The 21,086-nt window shown below is 55.3% G+C and overlaps 2 protein-coding genes across 2 annotated transcripts; both read right to left on the bottom strand.

Moving 5' to 3' along the window:
• Positions 1–6,001: 6,001 nt before the first annotated feature.
• On the bottom strand, positions 6,002–7,082 carry LOC119154229 (P2Y purinoceptor 1-like). Its single transcript, XM_037401508.1, has one exon. It carries the CDS (start codon positions 7,080–7,082, stop codon positions 6,027–6,029), a length of 1,056 nt encoding a protein of 351 aa, XP_037257405.1. The 3' UTR covers positions 6,002–6,026.
• A 4,163-nt stretch (positions 7,083–11,245) lies between these two features.
• On the bottom strand, positions 11,246–17,020 carry CCN5 (cellular communication network factor 5). The gene is given in 6 exon segments (XM_037402564.1): positions 11,246–12,508; positions 13,034–13,227; positions 13,416–13,667; positions 14,289–14,438; positions 14,441–14,504; positions 16,862–17,020. Coding segments are annotated over 6 exon segments (732 nt in total). The 5' UTR covers positions 16,922–17,020; the 3' UTR covers positions 11,246–12,496.
• Positions 17,021–21,086: the final 4,066 nt, after the last annotated feature.

Below are 21,086 nucleotides of genomic sequence, written 5' to 3'. Positions count from 1 at the left end.
GATGGCTCATGCTCATCCTTGTGGACAGGTGGGTTAAAACACAGACTTCTCCCTAATATTTCAGCTGACGGGGCCCCTCTCCTTCGCTGTGCACCTTGTGCCGTTGGTGTCTCTGCTCTGCAGCTGGCCCTGGGGCAAACCTGCCAGAGCTGTTCCCCACCTCCCTGCCCAGTGCAGTGGGACAGCGGCTGTGGTGATGGGACTGCTGTTCCTGCTTTGTACGCAGAAAGATGCTTTCCCCCAGCAGCCCTGGGGAGGCTGCAGCATCTCCCGCTGGGTATTGCAGACCTGCTGGGGTCTTGCACACCCCCAGGCACCTGGATGAGCTGCATCCCAAGGACTGTCCGTGTCCCTGGCTCCTCTGGGCTCTCAGCACGGCACTGTGTTGCCATCACAGCACCGCACACTTTTACATTATAGGGGGATTTTTGCCTCCATAACCAAATAACACTTCATGCAGTGAGAGTGCCTGGCTTTTGGCATCACCACCACCAAACGTCCCCCTGAGCTCTCCTCAGTGCCAGCAGCTTTGTGTTGCCAGGGCGCCTTCTCAGCCTGCAGAGCCTGGACCAGAGGTGCAGCAGTGCTGCAGTGTGGGCTGGGCTGGTAAGAGTTGACGGGGAGCTGCGGTATGTGGTTCTCCCCCACCTCTGCTGAGCAGCGCCTCCGCATCCAAGCAAAGGAGGCCAGGATGGAGTTAATCTGTCTCCTGTCTTTGGACCTCCTCGGCAAGCATGGAAGCAGCCTCTCTGAGGAGGAGCTGTGCTGCTACTGAGAAGCCTGGGAGTTTTCTGATGATCCTTAAGGTAAACTTTTTGCCCATCAGCCCAAACAAGCAGAAGAATTTCACAGTGGCTGGGCTGTGCCCTGGCACAAAGGGCTCTTCAGGGAGCTGGATCTGACCTGAGCATCTCCTGGTAGGAGCAGAGCGGAGGTGTGGGGTAAAATTCAAACTATAGTCTCCTCCAAGGTTGCTGAGAAGACAGTGCAGGTCATGGTGTGCAGACCCAGGGGTTTCTTGCTGCCCTGCTCTCTGTGCTGACCCCTGCCTTGAGCAGCAAGCAGCACTGATGGCAAGGGGTGCGGAGGGCTTGCCACTGGGGGATATTTAGGGGGGTGGTCAGAAAGATGGCACATCTTTATTAAGCCTGGGCTCATCAAGTCCTCCAGGACAAATCCCTGTCTGCAGGGTGCAGCCGCAGTCGCTCTGTAACACACATACAAATGCGTGTCACAGCTGCAAGCTGCGCAGTGCCGCTGCTGCTGAGCTGCAAGTGCATTCCTCAGCTCTCGCTCTCCTCAGGTCCCACGCTACACGGCATCACCTATTTATAACTGCATGCACTGCAGGAGTAATATTAGACTGATGGCCTCATGCAGTCACGCTAAATGTTATTCTATTTATGTGATTTGCTCTTCTTCACAAGCTGTTGGTCTCCCAGATGCCAAAACACTCTGTGTAGCACAGACAAAGACTCAGATTTTTCTTTTATTAAAATCTTCACCACTGGCACCCAGTTGCAGGTACATTTACCATTTTATCCCAGGTCACCTGGAGTAATTGCATCTACTATTCCCTCCCCAGTCTTACCGATATCCTTGGCAAATAAGATAACCTGTCAGGTCTGTTGTCCCTGTAGCCAAAGGTACTTTAGCAATGAAATTGTTTTACAGAAGAAATAAATGCCTCTCGCTGAATGTGAGGATGCTGTGACCTTTCATTAGTGACCTGAGTGACTCATCCCTTTTTGTGTGCTCACTGCAGCCTCCCACCACGCCGTAGAAGATTCACCAAAGTCCTGCTGCCTGACGCCTGGTGTAATGGGAAGCTGAGACCTGCGGAAGCCTCCTGCTCATGCTGCTTCTCCTCCGGCTTCGCACAGGGTCTTCACACCTCCACTTGGACCAGGGGGCTCTCGCATTATGGAGATGCCCTGTTTGCACAGTGGGGACTCTGTGCACCAGCTCAGTCCCACAGCAATGTCCCCGGTACCCCAGCCCTTGTCCGAGCAGCAGCTCCTGCTCCCCCGGGCTGTGGAAATCTCTGACACAAATGCATAAGCCCCTGTTTTCAGTACAGGGCAGCCAACCCACGCTTGTTTAGCAAACGGGGCTTTGCTGGCCATACCGACCCCCTGATGTGAGGTGGGCAGCTCGGTCAGAGCCAGATTTCAGCCAGCGGCCACGTATCACACCACGAACTCTCTATTCACCGGTGGGGGCAAGTCCTCCTACTCCAGCAGGCTAATGCCTGGTACCTCTGCAGCCAGCAGCTGTTAAACAGCACCTGGCAATCATTTTGCTGAAATCAAGGAGTCTTTGCGGCTCCTGTGGCACTCATTGCTCACTCCCGCTCCCCACTGCTTGCACAGGGGAGCCTCTCGCTCCCTTGCTTTGCTGGGTGCCTCTGGAAACACAAAGACCTTGGAAACACAACATTTAGTCTCTTTTTAGAAATCCATGCAAAGTGAAATAAAGAATTAAACAGAGTCAATTCCTATACATTTAGCTGCTGCTGATAGTTACATTTTCTTTTTGTAGCGTGTTTTGCATGCCAAGAAAAACAGTTTTGCATTTTAAAGAAAGTGGCTGTACATCTGTGCATCTGTACATACGCCTGTTAATTCTGCATGAATGGCTTCCCTGGGCTGTCAGCTCAAAAGTTCTCTTTAATGTAACGAATCCTGACTGCGTTTGCAACAAATCCTCAACCAAGAAGGTTTTATTTAATGAAGCAAGAAGTTCTGCCAAATTGCCAAGCTTGATCCCAATCCCATTAATGTCAGCAGGAGAATTCCCACCATGTTTGGTTTGTTGGTTGGGTCTAATTTGGGTAAAGGAGTTAATAGCCTGCTTTCAGGCTGATTGTTCAGACAAGATCATTGCTCCGCTTCGGTGTGCCAGAAAGGCTGTGGGGAAAGTGGACAGTACAGGTGGGATTCCTCCCACCTGATTTTAGGCATCTTCAAGTCTGGCAACAGATAGCCAAGGGAGGGAGAGAGGGACATTCACCTCATCGTAAGCCAGGAGCTCGCAAGAGGTGAAATGAATTTTAATTCCTACCGAGCCATCTCCCATGAGGATTTGCATCCCATGTAAAGGAACCTGACAGCTCTGGAAGGTCTCTGCAGCAGAGGGGAAGGGGCCTTGCTCAAAGCCAGCCCCTGAGTGGGTGGGTGTTGACCCAGGCGCCGCTGCAGCCCACTCATGTCTTCTCCCTGTGCTTGTGCCAGCCTGGAAGTAAAGCTGATGCCTGGTCCAGGATGCAACCATGGCACAGCAGCTCCGGTGAGCACTGACCCCCACCTGCCAGCAGCAAATGCTCATGCACGGCCCTGCCAATGGCTGGCAGAGCTGCTAGGAGAAGGAGAAGGGGGGATATGGCAGCTCCCCACCTTCCTTGTCCCCTCACCCCCTCCCAAACATGTGCAGCATCCTCCCCTCCCCATGCCACAAGCAGGGACTGGCACAGAGCAAGAGCTGCCTGTGCTGGTTGCTCCAGGGACAATCCCACCCCTCTGGTCCCAGGGGATAAGGAGCCCTGGGGAGGCTTTGAGGGGTCAGTAGTGCCCACATGTTTTGGGCAGGTCCCCAGCAGTGACCATGCAGCTGCAGTGTCCCACAGAGAGCAGCGGCTGCTGTTTGCAAGGGAAGGAGCCTCCCTTGACAGGGAGGGCTGGAGGAAGGAGGACTGCTTGGCTGCTCCATCGCCAGCTGCAAAAGCTGGCCACACAGGCTCATGTGCCAGCGGTTGGCCCTTAATTACACATACAGCTAATAAAGGGAAGGAGCTTAGTCCTTTAGCTCACAGGAGGAAGTAGTATTGTCTGAGAATCAAGGGAACTGCAAAGTAGGAGATACAAAAAGAAGCCAAGCCCCTAGTATCTCAGGGGCATCAGCCTGACACACAGATCCTTAATGGCTTTTGCTGATTTGACAGATGCAGGACAGAGAAAAATGAACGGATTTTGTGGCTGCAACTGTCCCTAGGGCTTAGGGATGCTTCTCAGGATACAGATCTTTAAATCATCATTAACAATGACTTGAGGGGTCACTGGAGAAGACAGAGTTGGGCACAGTGATGCAGGGGGTGAGAGCAGAGTTTGCTGGCACTTGTTACACAGTGCTCCCTCCCTGGGATGCAGGTGATGCTTTGTTTCAATCAATCATGCACAAAGTGGGTGCAGTGACAGTGAGATGTAGCTCCTGTGGGTTGTGGGCAGCTGAAGCTGGTTCTGTGGGGAGCTGTAGCATCTTGGATGGGATCCAGGTGTGAAGATGGAAGAGTCGGACAGCTTTTGGAGGTGTGGATATTTTTTCAGGAAAAGAGGAGAAGAATTCAGAGCTCCGGTGAAGCTCAGATCTGGGGAGTGTGTGCAAGGAGGAGACAATATCTGATCCCAATCCCCCAAAGATCTTCCCTACTGCAGAGACAGAAGACCATCTTGTAATTTAGGCTTTGTCTTAGTGTTTCCTTTGGTTGAGGTGGGAGCTGAAAGTTTCAGGCAGCCCTGCCTGGTGCTGAGCAGACTCTGGGGACCTACCTCAGTGTATGCCATGCTCCCTGTCTGCAGAGTCCTGGGAAACTTGTCACTGCTCCCCGGGGCTGGCAGGCCCCTGCTCCAGCCCGCAGGCCAGCTGGCTCCTGTGTTCTTTTAAAGCTTTAAAAGAAGCCAGATGACTCATGGCTGAAAGCATTAGGTGTTTATTTGCACTTCAGACCTATTAACTCCATCTGAAAGCAAGTTGCAGCTCCCTCCACACAGCAGCAAAGGTGGGTCTGTAGGAGGAACAGTTGACCTTGATAAATATCAGGCTTTGGTCCAAAAAGCGCAGCATCTGTGGGTTGGCCCTTTCCTGGAATGGGCTGATTTTAACTCACAATCCACTTCTTCAGCTGAGCTGCAAAATCTGCTGTCACATTGCTTCTTTCACAAGGACCAAAACATCAAGCTGTTCGTGGTGGGGTGCACCAAGAGCAAAAAACGAAATGCCTCTTGGTTGCTGCTGTTCCCCCTGAAGAAGGGGTCCCCACATGCCCCCCCCAACAACAGCAGAAGGACTGCCCTCACCAGTGAGCCTTGCCTTTACAAGCCTTCAAACCAGTGGTGCTTCTCTTTTTGCACGTCTAATTTCTGCTAGACACGTCTAATCCCCTCTCAAGGCGGGATGCAAGACTGAGATGCAGCCACCCACCTGAAGATTTCAAAACTCTCCTGGGATCTGCCTGCTGAAAGCAGCGGTTCAAGCCACTACAGTCATTTGCCTTGCAAAAACCCCCACCCCCAACCAACAGCCTCCAGAAACTTTAAAATACCAATTTGTTGTCTGCTATATGCTCTTCCAAAAGAGAGTGAGTAATGCTAAAATTCTTTTTTTCTTTTGCAGGGGGGGTGGGCAGTAGAGAATAACACAGATCCTGAAGCAGCCCAGTCACCCAGGAACTGGCACAGCTTAGTCATGTATCTAAAAACCTAATATTTTGATGACAGCACTTCCCCCCCTGCCCTGCCCCACAAAGATTCACCCTCTCAGCTGTCCTGTGACGCAGGTAGTTAATTACCAGTGCCCTCTCTTCAGGTGAAGGAGGGAATCCTGTCTCAAACCCACGTCCAGTGGAGGAGAGGGGATGCAGCAGGGGGGGCAAGGCGTCATTCACCCCCATCCCTCACTCACTGAGAGCTCGATGAGTGGCTGGGGAGCCAGGGGGATGTTAACCAGCTCAGACTGCTGTGTCGGAGGCTGAACTGAGAAATACTTCAGGACTGGAGGAAACGCAATGTTCACCTCTTTCCATCTCCAAGTTACTGTAGGCAAAATGGTTGGGTTGAGTAGCTTTGCTCTAAAACCTGGTCCCAGTATGTGCTCTGATGCCAGCAGTCCTGTCTATCCCTGTGTGAGATGAGCCAGTGATGCTGCAGTCACCACCTCTCTGTAAAACAGGCATCAAGGCTGGGGGGCTGCTCCCAAGATGGGGCCAAGAGCAAACAGAAGTGGTGCATCCTTTGGAGGGGGTGTTGGGTACCTCAGAGGTCATCAGAAGCCTCCACCTCACGAAGAATGATGCTCATCTTCTTCTCATCTGCCTGGCAAGAGGTTTTGCTCCTGAAGGTGGACCCCAGCGACTGGCTGGCTCTTTGGTGGATGGTCCTCATACATGACATGCAGTCTTTGCTGGTCATCACGTAGAGCAGGGGGTTGAGGGCACTGTTGAAGCTGGCCAGGCCCCGGGTCACCTGGTAGGAAACGTAAATGTGCTTTGAAGCCTGTGTGCAGGACCCTTGCAGCTGCCAGCCTCGAGACAACAAGCTGAGGATTCTGAAGACGTGGTAAGGAAGGAAGCAGATGGAGAAGAGGACCATCACAAGAATCACCAGTCTGATGCTTCTTCTCCTGAGGCTGAGGTCCATGGTGTCATTCCTGCAGAGCACCACCACCACGTGACAGTAACATCCGATGATGATGAGGAATGGGATGACAAACCCAGTCACAGTGATGGCCACAGTGTATGGCAAGTAAACTCCCAGGTTCTCGTTCCCGGTCGTGTCGTGGCACCGTGTCCCCATGTCGTCCATCTTGCTGAAGATGAAATCGGGAGCTACCTGCGCAATGACCCACATCCAGACCGTCGTGCTGAGCCACGCTGAAGAAGTTGCCCCCTGGCACCTGCCCCGAGCCTTCAGTGGGTGCACGATGCCCAGGTAGCGGTGGATGCTGATACAGGTGAGGAAGCCGATGCTGGCATAGAGGTTGAGGTGGAAGAGGCCCCGGGTGATCCGGCACCAGCCGGGTCCAAAGAGCCACACTCTGCCCTGCAGGTAGTAGCTGACGAGGAAGGGCAGCGTGCTGACGTACAGCAGGTCAGCCAGACCCAGGTTGCCCACCAGCAAGCCCAGGGGATGGCGGGCACGCTGCTGGGGGCCGGTGCACATGTGCCACAGTCCCAGCCCGTTCCCCGCCAGCCCCAGCGGGATCACCACCAGGTAGACGGCAGGCAAGAAGCGCTGGGCGAAGGTGACATCCACAGGGCACAGGGTCCTGCTGTCATTGCCGGGCCACGGGGTGAGAGACTCCGTGGCCATGGTGGGCTGCAGTGGGCTTCGCGGGACGGCGCTGGTCGTGGCGCTGCTCAGGGTGCCGGTGCCCGGCGAAGCGGTGCCTGTGGCTCGTAGGCAGGGCAGCACGGGCAGCGCCGAGCCCAGAGCCAGCCCCGGCAGCGCCACGTTCCCTGCGGCTGCCCTTGCCTCTCCGCTCCCAACGGGCCCTGGCAGGGGGGTCGGGGGCACCCGGCTCTCCCCGGAGCATGGGGAGGCTGTGGCGATGGCCGCCTCAGTGGAGAGCCCCGGTGGCTTCCACCGCTGCCGGGGCCGCTGCCAGCCCACTTGAGATATTTCGAGGCGGGCACCGGGGACGCGCGGGGGCCCGGCTATTTCGGACACGGCGTGCCTGGAGCGAGCGGGAGGGAGGGAGCGGGGAGGGAGGCTCTGCCTCGGAGCGGGTGGGGGATGTCTGATGGCGGGGGCCAAAGCTTTCAGCCCGGTGTGTCCCATGCGGCGTGAGGAGAAACCTCCCACCCTTGCAGACCGGGGGCTGGAAGCCTGCGTCCCGTGAGCTCGTCCCTCACTTCCACCCCTGACGGCCTTTCTCCCGGCCGCCTGCCCGGACCGTGTTGTGCACCGGTGGCAGTGGGGCAAGGTCGAGGCCGGCAGCTTTCCGTGGGGCAGCAGCGGTGCCGCAGGCAGTGCCGGCAGGCGTGGGCACGCCGGGCTGCTGCCCCGCTCCCTGCTGAACGCTGCCCCTTCCCTAAGCAACCACCTGCTCTGGCTGCCCACCGTATCCCTCCCCAGGTACAAAAATCCTCTCCCTCCTCCTCCTCCGAGCCGTTTGGAGCCACGCAGGGAGGAGATGCGTGTCAGGCTGTGACCTTCCTCCGCCGCCTTCCCTGCCGCCGGGGATGTCACGCAGAAGAAGCCAGATACTGTGAGGGTGGGGCAAGAGCTAAAAGCAGCGACCCCAAAGAGGACCCCCAAAGAAAGCCACCCCCCATCTGCATTGCTGAACACGTCCTGCCATGTAAACACGGCCAGAAATAACTTCACCTCCAGGTGCAGGAGTAAACAACAGTCAGAGGGGGGAAGGTTTACCCTGGCAAGCCATAAGGAAATGACCTTGGTAAAACAGCTTCAGGGAAGGGCCGCGGCCACCTGATTTCCTGGAACTTAACGCAGGGCAGGGGATGGGAAGAGGCTGGGATCTCACCTGCCAGCAGGGAAGGAAGGGGGTGAGTCCTGCCTGAGTCATCCCGACTGCCTGTCTCTCCTTGGGAGCAGCCCAGCATCTCTGCTGGACCACGCTTGGGCACAGCGGTTTGAGGACAGTGTAGGGAAGGTCATGACGTGGGGTGGTGGCAGCTGCTTGTTGTGAGTGAACACACATATGGTACCCCAAAATGTGCTTGCTGGAGCAGATAAACGATGGGAAAGGCTGCATGTGATTTCCACCTATGTAATAACATGTAGCCACTATGGTTGTGCCCCAAGAGATGAAGCTTAAAAGCTGTTTCCACGGAGTAAGGATATGGCTTTTCTGAGGTTTGCAGAGGCTCTGGTGGCTCTGTGCTTCTGTATGAGCAACAGCAACAGAGGAGGGGGTCCATGGGTGTTCACCCCTCAGGAAAGCAGTCCTCCATCCTGCCCTGCTCCTGCACCCTTCACTCCGTGCATGTCAGCTGCTCCTGCAGCCTGGGGTTGAGTTATGAAGTGCAGTGAGATGAGAGGAACAAACCAGGAGCAGTCCCCTTTGTCCCAGGACATCTGCCGTTTGGGAAACTGAGGCAGAGACAGCAGCTGGCTGGGAGGACTGCTGTAATCACAGGAAGGGCCACAAGCTGCTCTCAGCAGTGTAAGCAAAACTTTCTCTGTCCCTGGAATGAAGGCTTGGAGCTGGGTGCCTCCTGCCAAGGGAAGAGAGGAGCAGGGCAGGGTACGGGGAGCAGTACCCGTTCCCTGGCTGCAGCCCTGTGCCCTCCACACCCCCTGCTCCCAGGACCTGTTGGAGGCACACACACAGCAGCACTGCTGTTCTCTCGCGCCTGTCTCATGTGTAAGACGTTCCCTCGACCCATGATTTCACTCGCAGTAGAGATGCTACCACCCAGCTTTGCATCCCGTATCAGGATGCTCCCCTCTGGTGCCCAGCTCCAGCATGGGGCGGCAATGCTGCTGCCAGCCTGCCCAGGGCAGTGTGAGAGCACAGGGCTGGGACAGCTCCTGTAGGTAGCAAACACGGAACTTGAGTGATGGGCTGATGGGCTTTCAGGCAACCAATTCAAGGCTCTTCACCAACAGCAAAAAAAGGACTTTGATGTACTTTTTTTTTTTTTTTAATGGATAACTGCATTCCTGTGCTCAGGAGGTAGCTGAAAACATTTAGCTTTAATGAGAGGCTCATCCAGCCCTTTCTCCACCAACTCCACCGTTTAAAAATCATCAGTCATGAGAATGGCTTGGGAAAAAAATTCTGATGCACTTTGTTTACTCATGCAGCAGCACACAGTTTCTCCTTCAGCTGCTGCATCTGTTTGCACGGAAATGAGCTGTGATCTGTTGCTCACCACTGTTGGGGAATATGGTTGTTGAATCACCACGTGCCATTTATGCTCGCAGAGGTGGCAGTGTGCCTTGAGGACGGGGTGAGTTGTCTTCTGTTTGGATTTTTGATCTTTACAGGTGACTGTAATCACCTGTGGATGGCAGAGTATTTACTGCCCCACAAGAGCAGGCAAAGCCCAGGACCTGCTGCACCAGGACCTGCAGTAAACGTGATCCTCAAATAACCACATGCTTCCAGGGTAGCAGGGCTATAGAGGGAACAGCATATATTGAGAGACTGGCAGTCAAATTGCAGGAGTTGATTTCCATGTATTCTTAAGGAAAAATAACTCTGATTTATTTGGAGTCATTAATTCATTATTTAGATGTTTTCTGCTTAGTGAATCAGGGAGAAATGTAATTTTGCAGGGAAAAAAAAGAAAATTATAGCAGAGGTGTGTTGAGTCATTTCTGTTTGAGATGAGAATTACAGGTTGCCACTTAAAAAGTGACCTTTTGATTTTTACCATCACCCAGAGGTGGCTGGGCAGGATTTGGGAGGGGGTGAGAGTCCTGACAGCGCTCCCCGCCAGCAGCTCACCTGGCCCTGGTGGCTGTGTCCCAACATGCTCAAAAAAGAACTGGTTTAAAAACAGGATTTTCAGTACACAGAACAAGTCTTATGCATGTCAATCAAGGAACACTGTGGTTTTAAAGTCAACATGAGCTGTTTTTTTGGCATGGCCGTTGCAGAGGTGAAAAAAGTAAACAAAAGCTGCAGATGGGGCCACGTTCATTCTCTGGTTTGCTGCCTACCAGAGGTTCACTGTGTCCCCCGTATCAAACTGAATTAATGATTTGTATTCGGGCAGAGCACCAGATGATCACAGTAAATTCTCTTTGCAAGCCATATTTTACTGCATAAGCAGTGAGATATTTTTTTTTTTATTATTCCCAAGAGGTGACTGAAAAGCATCCTTGACTTCAATTTTATTTTCAACACTTGCAAGGGCCCAGGGAGTGGGCAAGCAGCTGCCTTGGCCCTGCTGCCTCTCCTGCTGCTTGTGGGGAGGCTTTCCCCCAGCAGGAGAGGGGAGCTCCCCCTGCCATTCAGCCTTTTGCCCCTGCACCCCCAAACCTGCCCTGGTGTCACATTGGCCTGGGTTGGGATCACGTGGCAGCTGGTGACAGCAGTGGCGTGATGCCAGGGAAAGCTTGGTCTGGGGTCTGGAGGAGGCGTGGGGCTGGCGGGAGGAGGGATGAGTTGCAGGGGGAGAATTTGGGCTTTGGTTTTGGAGAGGCTGAGAAGAGGCATGGCCTGGTGCGTGCCTGGGGCTGCAGAGCCAGCGGTAACACAGCCCAGCACCATGCTGTGCTCCCCCACACATCCCAGCAGCAAGTGGAGATCCAGGCACTGCCACGGCCAGGGCTGGTCCTGTTGGCAGAGCTGATGGAGCTTACAGATGGGTAGAAGCAAAGGGGCAGAATTTAATCTAGGGTATAATATACTGTAATAATGTTTTCAGTGCTTTGATTCACTTTTTTTTTTCTTTTCTTTTCATTTTCTTATCCTAAACAGCCTGAATTGAGGTGCTTCCAAGCTGCCCCATCCTGGGTCAGACCTCTCCTGCAGCAGCCAAGCTAGCCATGAGCAGCAGGGCTCCTGAGGGCTCACCAGAGCCGGGCTTACCCTGCACAGACAGGCTCAGACAAGCTCCACACCTAGATGAGCACATCTTTATTTTCAGTTCCACGAATACACATCTAAACTGTCTGTATCTTGCCTGGACACGTCACCTAAACCACTGCTGCTTTCCAGTTGCCCTTCTCGCCCTGCCATGGGATGCGCGTTCCCTCTGCACACTTGTGCGAGGCCGTTAGAGGGCATTTGGGTTTCATTTTTCAATCACCCAGAAGGATTGTGAGAAATGACGTGATCATGTGAGAAAGTCAAGGCAGAGCTGCTCGCAACATTCCTGCGCCGACTCTTGCATAGCTGGAGCAGCTCCAGCCCGTCGGGAGAGGCCCCGACTCATCTTTGCGATTTGTTTTCTCTTTTTCCTGCTTTTCTTTTGGCCTTGGCTTGTGGGGTATGTGCTTGGATGGCAGGCGGTATGTCTGGTGCTGTGGAGCGGTGTCTCCTGCGTCTGAGCTCCTCGCTCGCCGAAGCCCTGCCAAACCGCCAGTGCTTTGGAGAGGAGGAGGCCAGGCGGAGCAGGAAGGTTTGTGTTTATTCTGGAGGGATGCGGGGAAGGTGAATTAGAGCTGCCATCAGGAGGATGCCTCTGCCCATGCCCAGGAAGCAGCTGCTGGTCTCTGGAGTGGATATCGTGGGATGGCAGAGCTTGTGCACTGTCAAGCTGCTCAGCCTGGTGTGATGGTGACTTGTGGTGTGCAGCCCGATGTACCTGCTCCTTCCCTGGAAGGGCAGGGTGTCAGGGTTCCCCCTGGGGATTTGGGCTTCCAGGTGCCTGGAGACAGTCTCTTTCACAGCCCCTGCAGAGCAGAGCTGTGTGCGTGACACGGTGGAGGAGCAGCATCACCTCTCCAAAAGCCCCACCGATCCGCGAAAGGACCAATTCCTGGTTTCTTGGGTCAGTTCACGCTCAGGGAAGGGTTTCCCCATTTCCCATTTCATTCAGCCTAAGAAACTCGGGGATGCTGCCCAGTAACCCGGCCTGGAGCAGCGGGGTGCACAGAGGGGGCAGGTGCTGGGTGACACAGGGATCTTGTTTTCTATTTCCACCTTTCTTTGCAGCCAAAGTCCATCAGTTCTTCCCTAGTTTCCTCAGGGACACATTCTCCATCTCCACCAAAACCACAGTGCCGTGGGCTTGTGCCAGACTCTGCTGGGACGAGGCCTTGGCTCTGGGATGCGATGGGGGTGGGCATGGCTACAAACGACCTCATTTTCCCCTCTGGAAAGGTAAAACAGAGTGATGGGGAGATGGAGCAGGGTGATGGCATGTCCCCCACATCTAGGGGGCAGGGGCATGTGGCAGTGCAGGTGCCTGACCCCAGAACGCGCCGCGTGTGTGTGAACAGGGTGCTTTTGCACCATGTCCGCGCTGGGGCTGTGCTAGGCTGGCTGAAGGTGGCAGAGCCACCTCTCAGGTGTACCCAGGGAGCCAGGTGGGAGCTGCAAGTGCACCTCTGGCCATAGGGGCAGGGTCACCCCTGTGGCTCAGGGTTATGTGGGATCCACAGTACTCTTGGATTCAGAGACCCCAAAATTCAGGTCTGCACCTGCCATCATCTGTTTTCCAAGTGAAGTTTCAGGAGGTGGTTTATCTGTCCCTGAGACACGGTCAGCTCAAGGCTGAGGAGAGGTGATGGGGTGCCCACAGGTCATCGAGGGTCCCCTGGCTCATGTTGGCTGGCATTTGCCTTTCACAAGCAAACCTGTTGCCAGAGGCACCAGCTTCACCGAAGCCCTCACTTACCACCAGGGATGCTGCCGGCAGAGCCGGGCAGGGTCTGGCCATGCAGAGCCGCCTCTGAGTCTCCAGCCTGCAGTAACGGTTCTGGTTGGAGACGCGGGTCGAAAAGCCCACGCCGCAGGTGGCCGAGCAGGCACTCCACTCTGTACCCCACTCCTGGCAGGGGTACAGCAGCGGTGGGGATGCTGCCCCAGGGGCTAGATGAAAAGAGATGAGGGGAAAAAGGGTGGTTGGGGCCAGGTACAATGTGCCCTGAAAGTGTAGCCCTGCGTGGCAGAGAAACGTGTAGCAAGGTGTCTCCTGTTGATGTTCATAGTCTGGGGTGAAGGGACCATCCCCAGAGACCTGCGCGGGCATCCCTTCACTGGCACGTCCTGCATCTTACCTGCCCCAGCATCTCGGAGGAGGTACTGGTCCCGGGCTTCACAAATCCACTCAGGGCAGCACTTCCCTGGGACCTCTACGCGCCGTGGGTAGGGGCAGTCCGGGGTGGGCAGCCGCACATCCTCCTGGCAGAGCGGGATGCAGGTGAAGCCCCCATCCAGGCAGCGGCACTGGAGTTTGCAGCTGGGCTGGAAAACCTCCCCATCTCGATAGACCCGGCCATTCACCTCGCAGCCCTCCTCACCATCTTCAACTGCAAGTGACAGCCAGGGAATCCATTAGGGACAAAGTGACAGAGAAATGTGGATGGCAGAGGGGACTGCTGGGGGGAAATGTGGGGCTGGCATAAAGGGACTGAACTGGGGGGCCACAGAAGTGACTGACAGAAGTGGGGCAGACATGATTTGCAGGTGCGTTGCCGAACCTCCTCCCCTTCCCTGCCTCCTCCTCTCTCTGTTTTTTCAAAGCAGCAGCTCACCGGCAGGTGAGAAACCCACATGCCCTTTGGCTGTGACCCTGCCTTTCAGAGTTTTCAGGCTAGAAAAATGCACCTGGAATTGCTCTGCAGGACTCCCAGGCTCCATCCCTGGCAGGGTGACTGCAGCATTCCTGGGACCCCGCATCCATCCCTGCTCAAACCACCTTGCATCCCCAGATGGTAAACAGCACGAGAGCGGTGGGACCTGCAGCACAGCCCCATGCCCAAGCTGCCAGCATCATCCTCAGTACAGCTGCTTTCCTGACCTTAACCTCTTCCCTGAAAATGCCATGGGATGCCTGGAGCTGGCCAGGGCCACGGCTGGAGCTGGGGTGCACGATGGGCTGGGAGCACGGGGTGATCCTGGGGGGAGAGGGCACCCCCCCCTGTGCTCACAGTTGCAGGTGGCTCCTGTCCCCGCGGGCACCGCACTGTAGTCACAGACGAGGCCCTGGCTCTGGTCGCAGATGTGGAGGAAATCGCAGGGCTCTCCCAGGCGCCGGGCGCAGATCTTACAGCAGCCACAGCCATCCAGGACCAGGGGGACCCACGGGGGCAGCGGGGTGGCACCCAGGGGCAGTAGCATGGTCTCCGGCACAGCTGGGCACACACCTGTGGAGGCAAAGCCATTGCTGGTTCCATACAGGTTGTGATTTTGGCTAACGGCTGCTGTTTCACTTGGGACAGCCAGGTAACCTTCTCTCAGTCATGGGGGCAGATTTTCGGTGGAGGGAGGCTCTGCGAATCCATGGGAATACGGCAAAGCAGCCTGGAAAGCTACTGTCCCCTTAGGGTACAGTGTGGATGGGCACCTATTGAAAACCAGGGAGAATCAGGGATGCTCAGCACCGTGCAGGATGGGGACTTAAATGCACCACTGCTTTGAATACACAGGGGAGAACAGAACTACAAGGGGAATGCCCCATGCAGTGGTGGTGATTTAAGGGGCTGGCAGTCCCCTTAAAGGGAGGGAAAGCAGCCACCCCCATGCCTGCCCCCAAGGCAGCGGGCTGCACCCAGCTGGAGACGTGGCTTTGCAGGGACTGAATGCACATGGTGAGGGCACAGCACTCCACTCCCAACAGACTTAACAGCCAAGAAACAGGGCATTGCAGCGGCTGTGGGGGAGCTGAAGCCAAGCGAACCTCACTGCTTTCCTTCCTGGTCCAGCTGCCTCCTCTGCCTGGCCTGGCTGCAGCATCCTCTGCCTGGCCCTGGCTGCAGCATCCTCTGCCTGGCCTGGCCACTGGGCGAGGAGCCCTGAGATAGGCACTTTTTCGAGGGCTGGGAGCTGCATTTCCCCTCCTAGCTAGACTGAGCAATTGCTTCGGCAGGGCTGTGCACTGCAGTCGTTTGCCTGCTCAGCCGATTGTTTGCCAGGGATGTGCCTGCAGGAGTTCACCCAGGCAGGTAGGTGTTTATAGCCACGGCTCATTCTGCTTGCACAATTACCCTGGCACAGACAGCTTTTGCAGGCAGCACTTGTGCTCCCATCATGTCGTATCTGACAGGGCTGTTACATATAGAGCCTGAAGCCAAGTGAGTTAGCTCTGCAGTTTGAAAGTGAATTCTTTGCCAGTCCTGGCCTGACTGTGTGTGAGCCCCACACAGAAGCTCTGAGCTGCCCTGCGGCAGCCCTGCTGCTCAGTACCACACACGCTTTGCTTGCTGCGTGGCCAGCAAGTGCAGCGCAGGCAGCAGTTCAGCAAACACGCAATCAAAGAATGCATCCCTGTGCTGGTCCAAATACTGCTGAGACTGCCAAGAGATCGATGGGTTCAGCTGGACCACATGGATTTTAGACAACGGTTTTCTTTCTCCTTTACTTTCTCCCAATAGCATCAGGTCTGACATGACCAGTTAGACAGAGATGGTAGGTACTGGTGTGCTATCTGTTCCCCATTCACAGCAGTTCAGATGTTTTTTATGGGGCGGTAGAAATACTAGTGCCAGCAACTGAAGATAAAATATATGCAAAATGGGCTGGGCAATCTGGGTCTTGTTTTAGTTCTATCAATGAGCAGCATTATTAGTGTGGCAGAAACCAGAGGGGGTGGTGGCAGGGACTGAAGGACTGGCTGTGGTGGCCAGGTTTGGGCTGGAGGCACGAGGGCTCTTGGTGATTCTCCAGGCACTCATCAGTGCCTGGAGCAGGAATCATTTCTCTCATCACAGCTTACCAGGCAGCAAGGGCATTTTTTCATCTTTCAGGAGGCTGCTATTACAAATCAATGTTTAGAAAGACTAAACAAGCCGTTAACCCATTTTCCCCTGCTCTTTCTAATTAACTGTCTTTAGATGACAATGTGGCTTCTGTCAGAGATCTTAACTGTCTGGGAAAGGAGTCAAATATGCACGATGCTGCCACGATGTCCCTGCTTGCAGAAGGTCTGCTTTGAGTTTCAAGCAGAAATTAGAACTTGGAGCTGAGATACCCCAAACTTTTCAACTTTCCTGTTCTCTACACAGGCAACTATCTTCACACAGAGTCCAGAGAAAAAAAATAATAAATCACTACAACCCAAATTCTGTCAGAGGCATCAGCTTTGCTTGAGCAACCCAGGGAGAGCTGAGTAACGCAGAGGCTGGGGAGCCTGGGCAGGGACAAAGGAGCTGCAGAGCTGCTACCACCGAGCTGCTCGCTCACTCGCAGGGAGCATGCCACGCCCTGGAGGGCTGCAGGGACGGGGCAAGCAAACAGAGCACATTGCTCTCATTCCTCTCTGCTCTGTGGACTTGCACAGCGAACGTCTTTGGCCCAGGAACGTTAAGGCCCCATCTGCTTAATCGCAAATAACCTCTCCCAAGCATAGCTCTGCCCCCGTGCGACTGCAGAAATACAGCCTGTCTGCCAGCCAGCGTTAGCTACTGGGCTCGTAACACCCCAGTCCTCCCTGCATCCCACTTTGCAAGATCCAGGTGCTTCCCCGAGTAAGGCTAAAGCTGCCCCAGGGTCCCGTCTCCCTTACCTTGGTGAGGATGCAGAGGAGGGAGAGGAAGAGGAGCTGCTTCTCTAGCTGGAGCCTCATGCTGCTCTCCACTCTGCCACTTCAGCACATCATCCCCCGGGCAGTTTGAAGGCAGAGGAGAGTTTGCAGGTTTTAAAGCTCGGGATAGGTCCTGCTGGTGTTTATACTCTCCCTGCTCTGATGTCACTCACAGGCTCCAATATAAACATGAGTAGGTTTGGATAAGCCTCAAGATTTTCTTTTTTTTTTTTTTCTTTCTTTTTTTTTTTTCCAGCCCGCATTCCAGCTGCCATTTCCAGTCCCCTCAAGGTGAGAATGTGCTGTCCACCGAGGCAGCGAGCGAAGGGAAGGGACGCTCTCCCTGAGGAGCACAGGAGAGGGGCTGGGACCCAGGCTGGTGGGGTGAAGTGGCTCCTTGCTGCTAGCCCCAACCAGGAGGGTAGGTCCATGCCTCTGCCTACTGATCAAGGTCTGCCCAGACAGAGTTGGTATCTTCCTCCTGGGTTTTGAAGGGTTTGGCAGGGCTGTCTGTGCTGCTACCCGGGGGCATTGCCAGACGAAGCAGGAACAGGGCATGCACCCCTGTGTTTTACAGTGAGCCCAGCGCCTGGCAGGCTGTGGGAGAGGGGTGGATGCCCACGCTGTACAGAGCCCTGAAGCCAAGGGCAGGATCCTGTCCCTCCATCGCTGGGGACCGTGTATGACTTGCTTTTGACTGCCAGCAGCTGAGGCTGCAGCAGTTTGCCAGGCAAGATCTCCAGGCAGCAGAGGTGTGCTTCCCTCTCTGTGCCGAAGGGGATTTGCTGGGGTGGTGCTGCTGCCACAGCACCCAGGGAGGCTGCTGGGGCAAGGGGGGCTGGATGCACACTGTGTTGCATTGCCCCGGGTACATGATGCAGGGAAAGCTGCAGTCTGGCCCTGCTGATTTTAAGCCTTGTAAACGCAAATTCAGCTCCCCCAAAATTATGACTGTCTTAAGCAATCATGAGAATCTACAATCCAAGTCTGGGGAGGAAAAGTGGGTGCTCAGCGGTTGCCTCCTAGTGCTTTAGCACTTCTCAGTCTGCCCTGTGCAAGCTTTCCTCTCAATCACTGTTTCTGGGGGCAGAAGGCTGGTGTTTAGGAAATTGAAAACGAAACATCTCAGGAAACTGAGGCCCTTGTCCACATTCCCATCCCCCAGATCTTATCACAAGATGTAAGAGGGGGAATTTATAAGTCCAGAGGTCGAAGGAAAGGCCTGAGATCACGTAAGGATGTGGGATGCCCTGCAGCTCTCCCTGGCTCCCCTCCTGCACCCCCCTTACCTGCAGGACATGGGCTGGGGGCCAGACCCTGGTAGCTGCACACAGACTCTCCGTACCTTGCAGGCATGACGAGAACTGCCACTATATATAACATATTAACATATATTATTATTAACATATACTTTGCTATTTATTAATTATACTATTATTACAAACATAGCCATGATATGATTATTAACATATACATATATACAACATATATTATGATAAATGTTGGCAAACAGGCAGGAGGGGCTGGGTGCCATTTAAGCAGAGCATCAAAATTCTACAAGTAGGAGTGATGGCCCATACCCCCCTCCAGGCTTTTCCCCCTTCTTTTTGCTTTTGCTTTCACAAAACAGGTCTTCAGTCACCTGAGCAGCAATCCCAACCCCAGCTCCACCACTCGCCATGGCCTGGAAGCCCGGGCACGGAGCAGGGAGGGCAGAGCCCGCAGGGAGGAGCGCACAGCCCGAGCTCTCCTGTTACCACCCTGATTCTCTGCTTTGGTTTTGCTTCGTTAGCTGCAATCAGCCTGTTAATGAGGTCATGGCAGCTTGTGGAAATACCAGGCCACTTTCCAAAGGCTGCTGTCACTGATCCTGGCGCTGGACTCTCTGCTTCTCACGCGGGAGCCCCAGCTCCCTGCAACATCAGAGCCATGCCCAGAGGTCCAGGGATTCGCACTGGCAGCCCTGCCTATTGCAGGGAGGCGTGAGGACCCCGCATCTCTCTGTCCTCACTAGCAGGGAGGTCCAGGCCCCACTGACAGGTGCTCACAAGCCAGAAGGTTTGATACTGAAGGCTGGAGCCACATCTCTGGGGCACAATCCACAGCAGAGCACTTCAGTATGGTGCACAGGTGGTTTATGTCTCTATAGAAAATATATGGATATATGGATACATTAGCAACAAAAGGAGGGCTAAGGAGATTCTCCAACCTTTATTGGATAGGGAAACACAGGGACAAAGGGTGAGGAAAAGGCTACAGTACTTAATGCCTCCTTTGCCTCAGTCTTTAATAGCAAGACCGGTTGTTCTCCAGGTACTTGGCCCCTGAGCTGGAAGGCGGGGATGAGGAGCAGAATGAAGCCCCCATAACCCAAGGGAAATGGTCAGCGACCTGCTACACCACTCAGACACACACGGGTCTCTGGGGCCGGATGGGATCCACCCGAGGGCACGGAGGGAGCTGGCGGCAGCGCTCACCGAGCCAACCTCCATCATTGTCACCAGTCCTGGCTAACCGGGGAGGTCCCAACTGACAGGAAGGTAGCAGGTGTGATGCCATCTACAAGAAGGGCTGGAAGGAGGATCCAGGGAACTACAGCCCTGTCAGCCCAACCTCGGTGCTGGGGAAGGTTATGGAGCTGATCACCCTGGGTGCCATCACGTGGCATGTGCAGGACAACCGGGGGTCAGGCCCAGCCAGAGTGGGGTTATAAAAGGCAGGTCCTGCCTGACGAACCTAATCTCCTTCTATGACAAGGAGACCTGCCTAGTGGATGAGGGAAAGGCTGTGGCTGGTGTCTACCTAGACTTTAGTAAAGCTTTTGGATACTGTCTCCCACAGCATCTCCTGGAGAACCCGGCTGCTCATGGCTGGGATGGGGATGCTCCGCGCTGGGTGAGGCCCTGGCTGGGCGGCTGAGCCCAAAGCGTGGTGTGGGATGGAGTCTCATCCTGCTGGTGCTGGGCACCAGCGATGTTCCCCGGGGCTCAGCGCTGGGGCCAGCCCTGTTCAATGTCTTTACGGATGATCTGGACGAGGGGATCAAGTGCACCCCCAGTCAGTTTGCAGACACCACCAAGCTGGGGGGGAGCGCTGGCCTGCTGGGGGGTGGGGGGCTCTGCGGGGGGGCTGGGCAGCCGGGCCGAGGGGCCGAGGCCACTGGTGTGAGGTTCAGCGGGGTCAGTGCCGGGCCCTGCCCGGGGGTCACACCAGCCCCCAGCAGCTGCAGGCTGGGGCAGGGGGCTGGGAACTGCCCGGCGGGAAAGGGCTGGGGGGGCTGGGCGGCAGCGGCTGGGCAGGAGCCCCCAGTGTGCCCAGGTGGCCAAGAGGCCAACAGCAGCCTGGCTGGTGTCCCCAGCAGTGTGGCCAGCAGGACCAGGGCGGCGATCGTCCCGCTGTGCTCGGCACTGGTGAGGCTGCACTGCGAGTCCCGTGTCCGGCTCTGGGCCCCTCGCTGCGGGAGGGACGTGGAGGGGCTGGAGCGTGTCCAGAGATGGGAACGGGGCTGGGGAAGGGGCCGGGGCACCAGTCTGATGGGGGGCGGCTGGGGAACTGGGGGTGTTCAGCCTGGAGAGGAGGAGGCTCAGGGGGAACCTTATTGCTCCCTGCAATCACCTGAAAGGGGCTGTAGGCAGGGGGGGGTCGGTCTCTTTCTCCCAGATAACAAGCAGCAGGACAAGACAAAAGGGCCTCAAGCTATGCCAGAAGAGGTTAGATTGGATATTAGGAAAAATGCCTTCATGGAAAGGGTGGTCAAGTATTGGAACAGACTGCCCAGGAAGCGGTGGAGTCACCATCCCTGGAGATTGTTTGAAAGTCGTATAGATATAGCACTTGGGGACATGATTTAGTGATGGGCTTGGCAGTGCTAGCTTAACGGCTGGGCTCAATGATCTCAAAGGTCTTGCCAACCTCACCGATTCGATGGTTCTATGATCTCACGCTGCCGCTTCTCCTCCGCTGCCCCGGAGCCGTGCCCTCCCACGAGCCGCTGCATTTCCAATGCCGCGGCCAGCCAGGTGTCCCGGGGTGGCTGCTGTGCCTCGGTCAGCAACGGCTCCGGAACAGCCAAAGTGCTGATCCAGCCTTGCCACAGGACGGGCACTTCAATTACTTATTGCAGGCTGGTGTTTATTAGGGACTCCTGATTAATGGGTGTGACTTTATTTCCCAGTTAGCAATCAGGTGACAGTGCTGGTAAGGGAAA

The sequence above is a fragment of the Falco rusticolus genome, chromosome 10 (genome assembly GCF_015220075.1).
Source record: "Falco rusticolus isolate bFalRus1 chromosome 10, bFalRus1.pri, whole genome shotgun sequence".
NCBI lineage: Eukaryota > Metazoa > Chordata > Aves > Falconiformes > Falconidae > Falco > Falco rusticolus.
The sequence above is the reverse complement of the archived record's forward strand: the minus strand, read 5'-3'. Positions and strand labels throughout refer to the sequence as shown.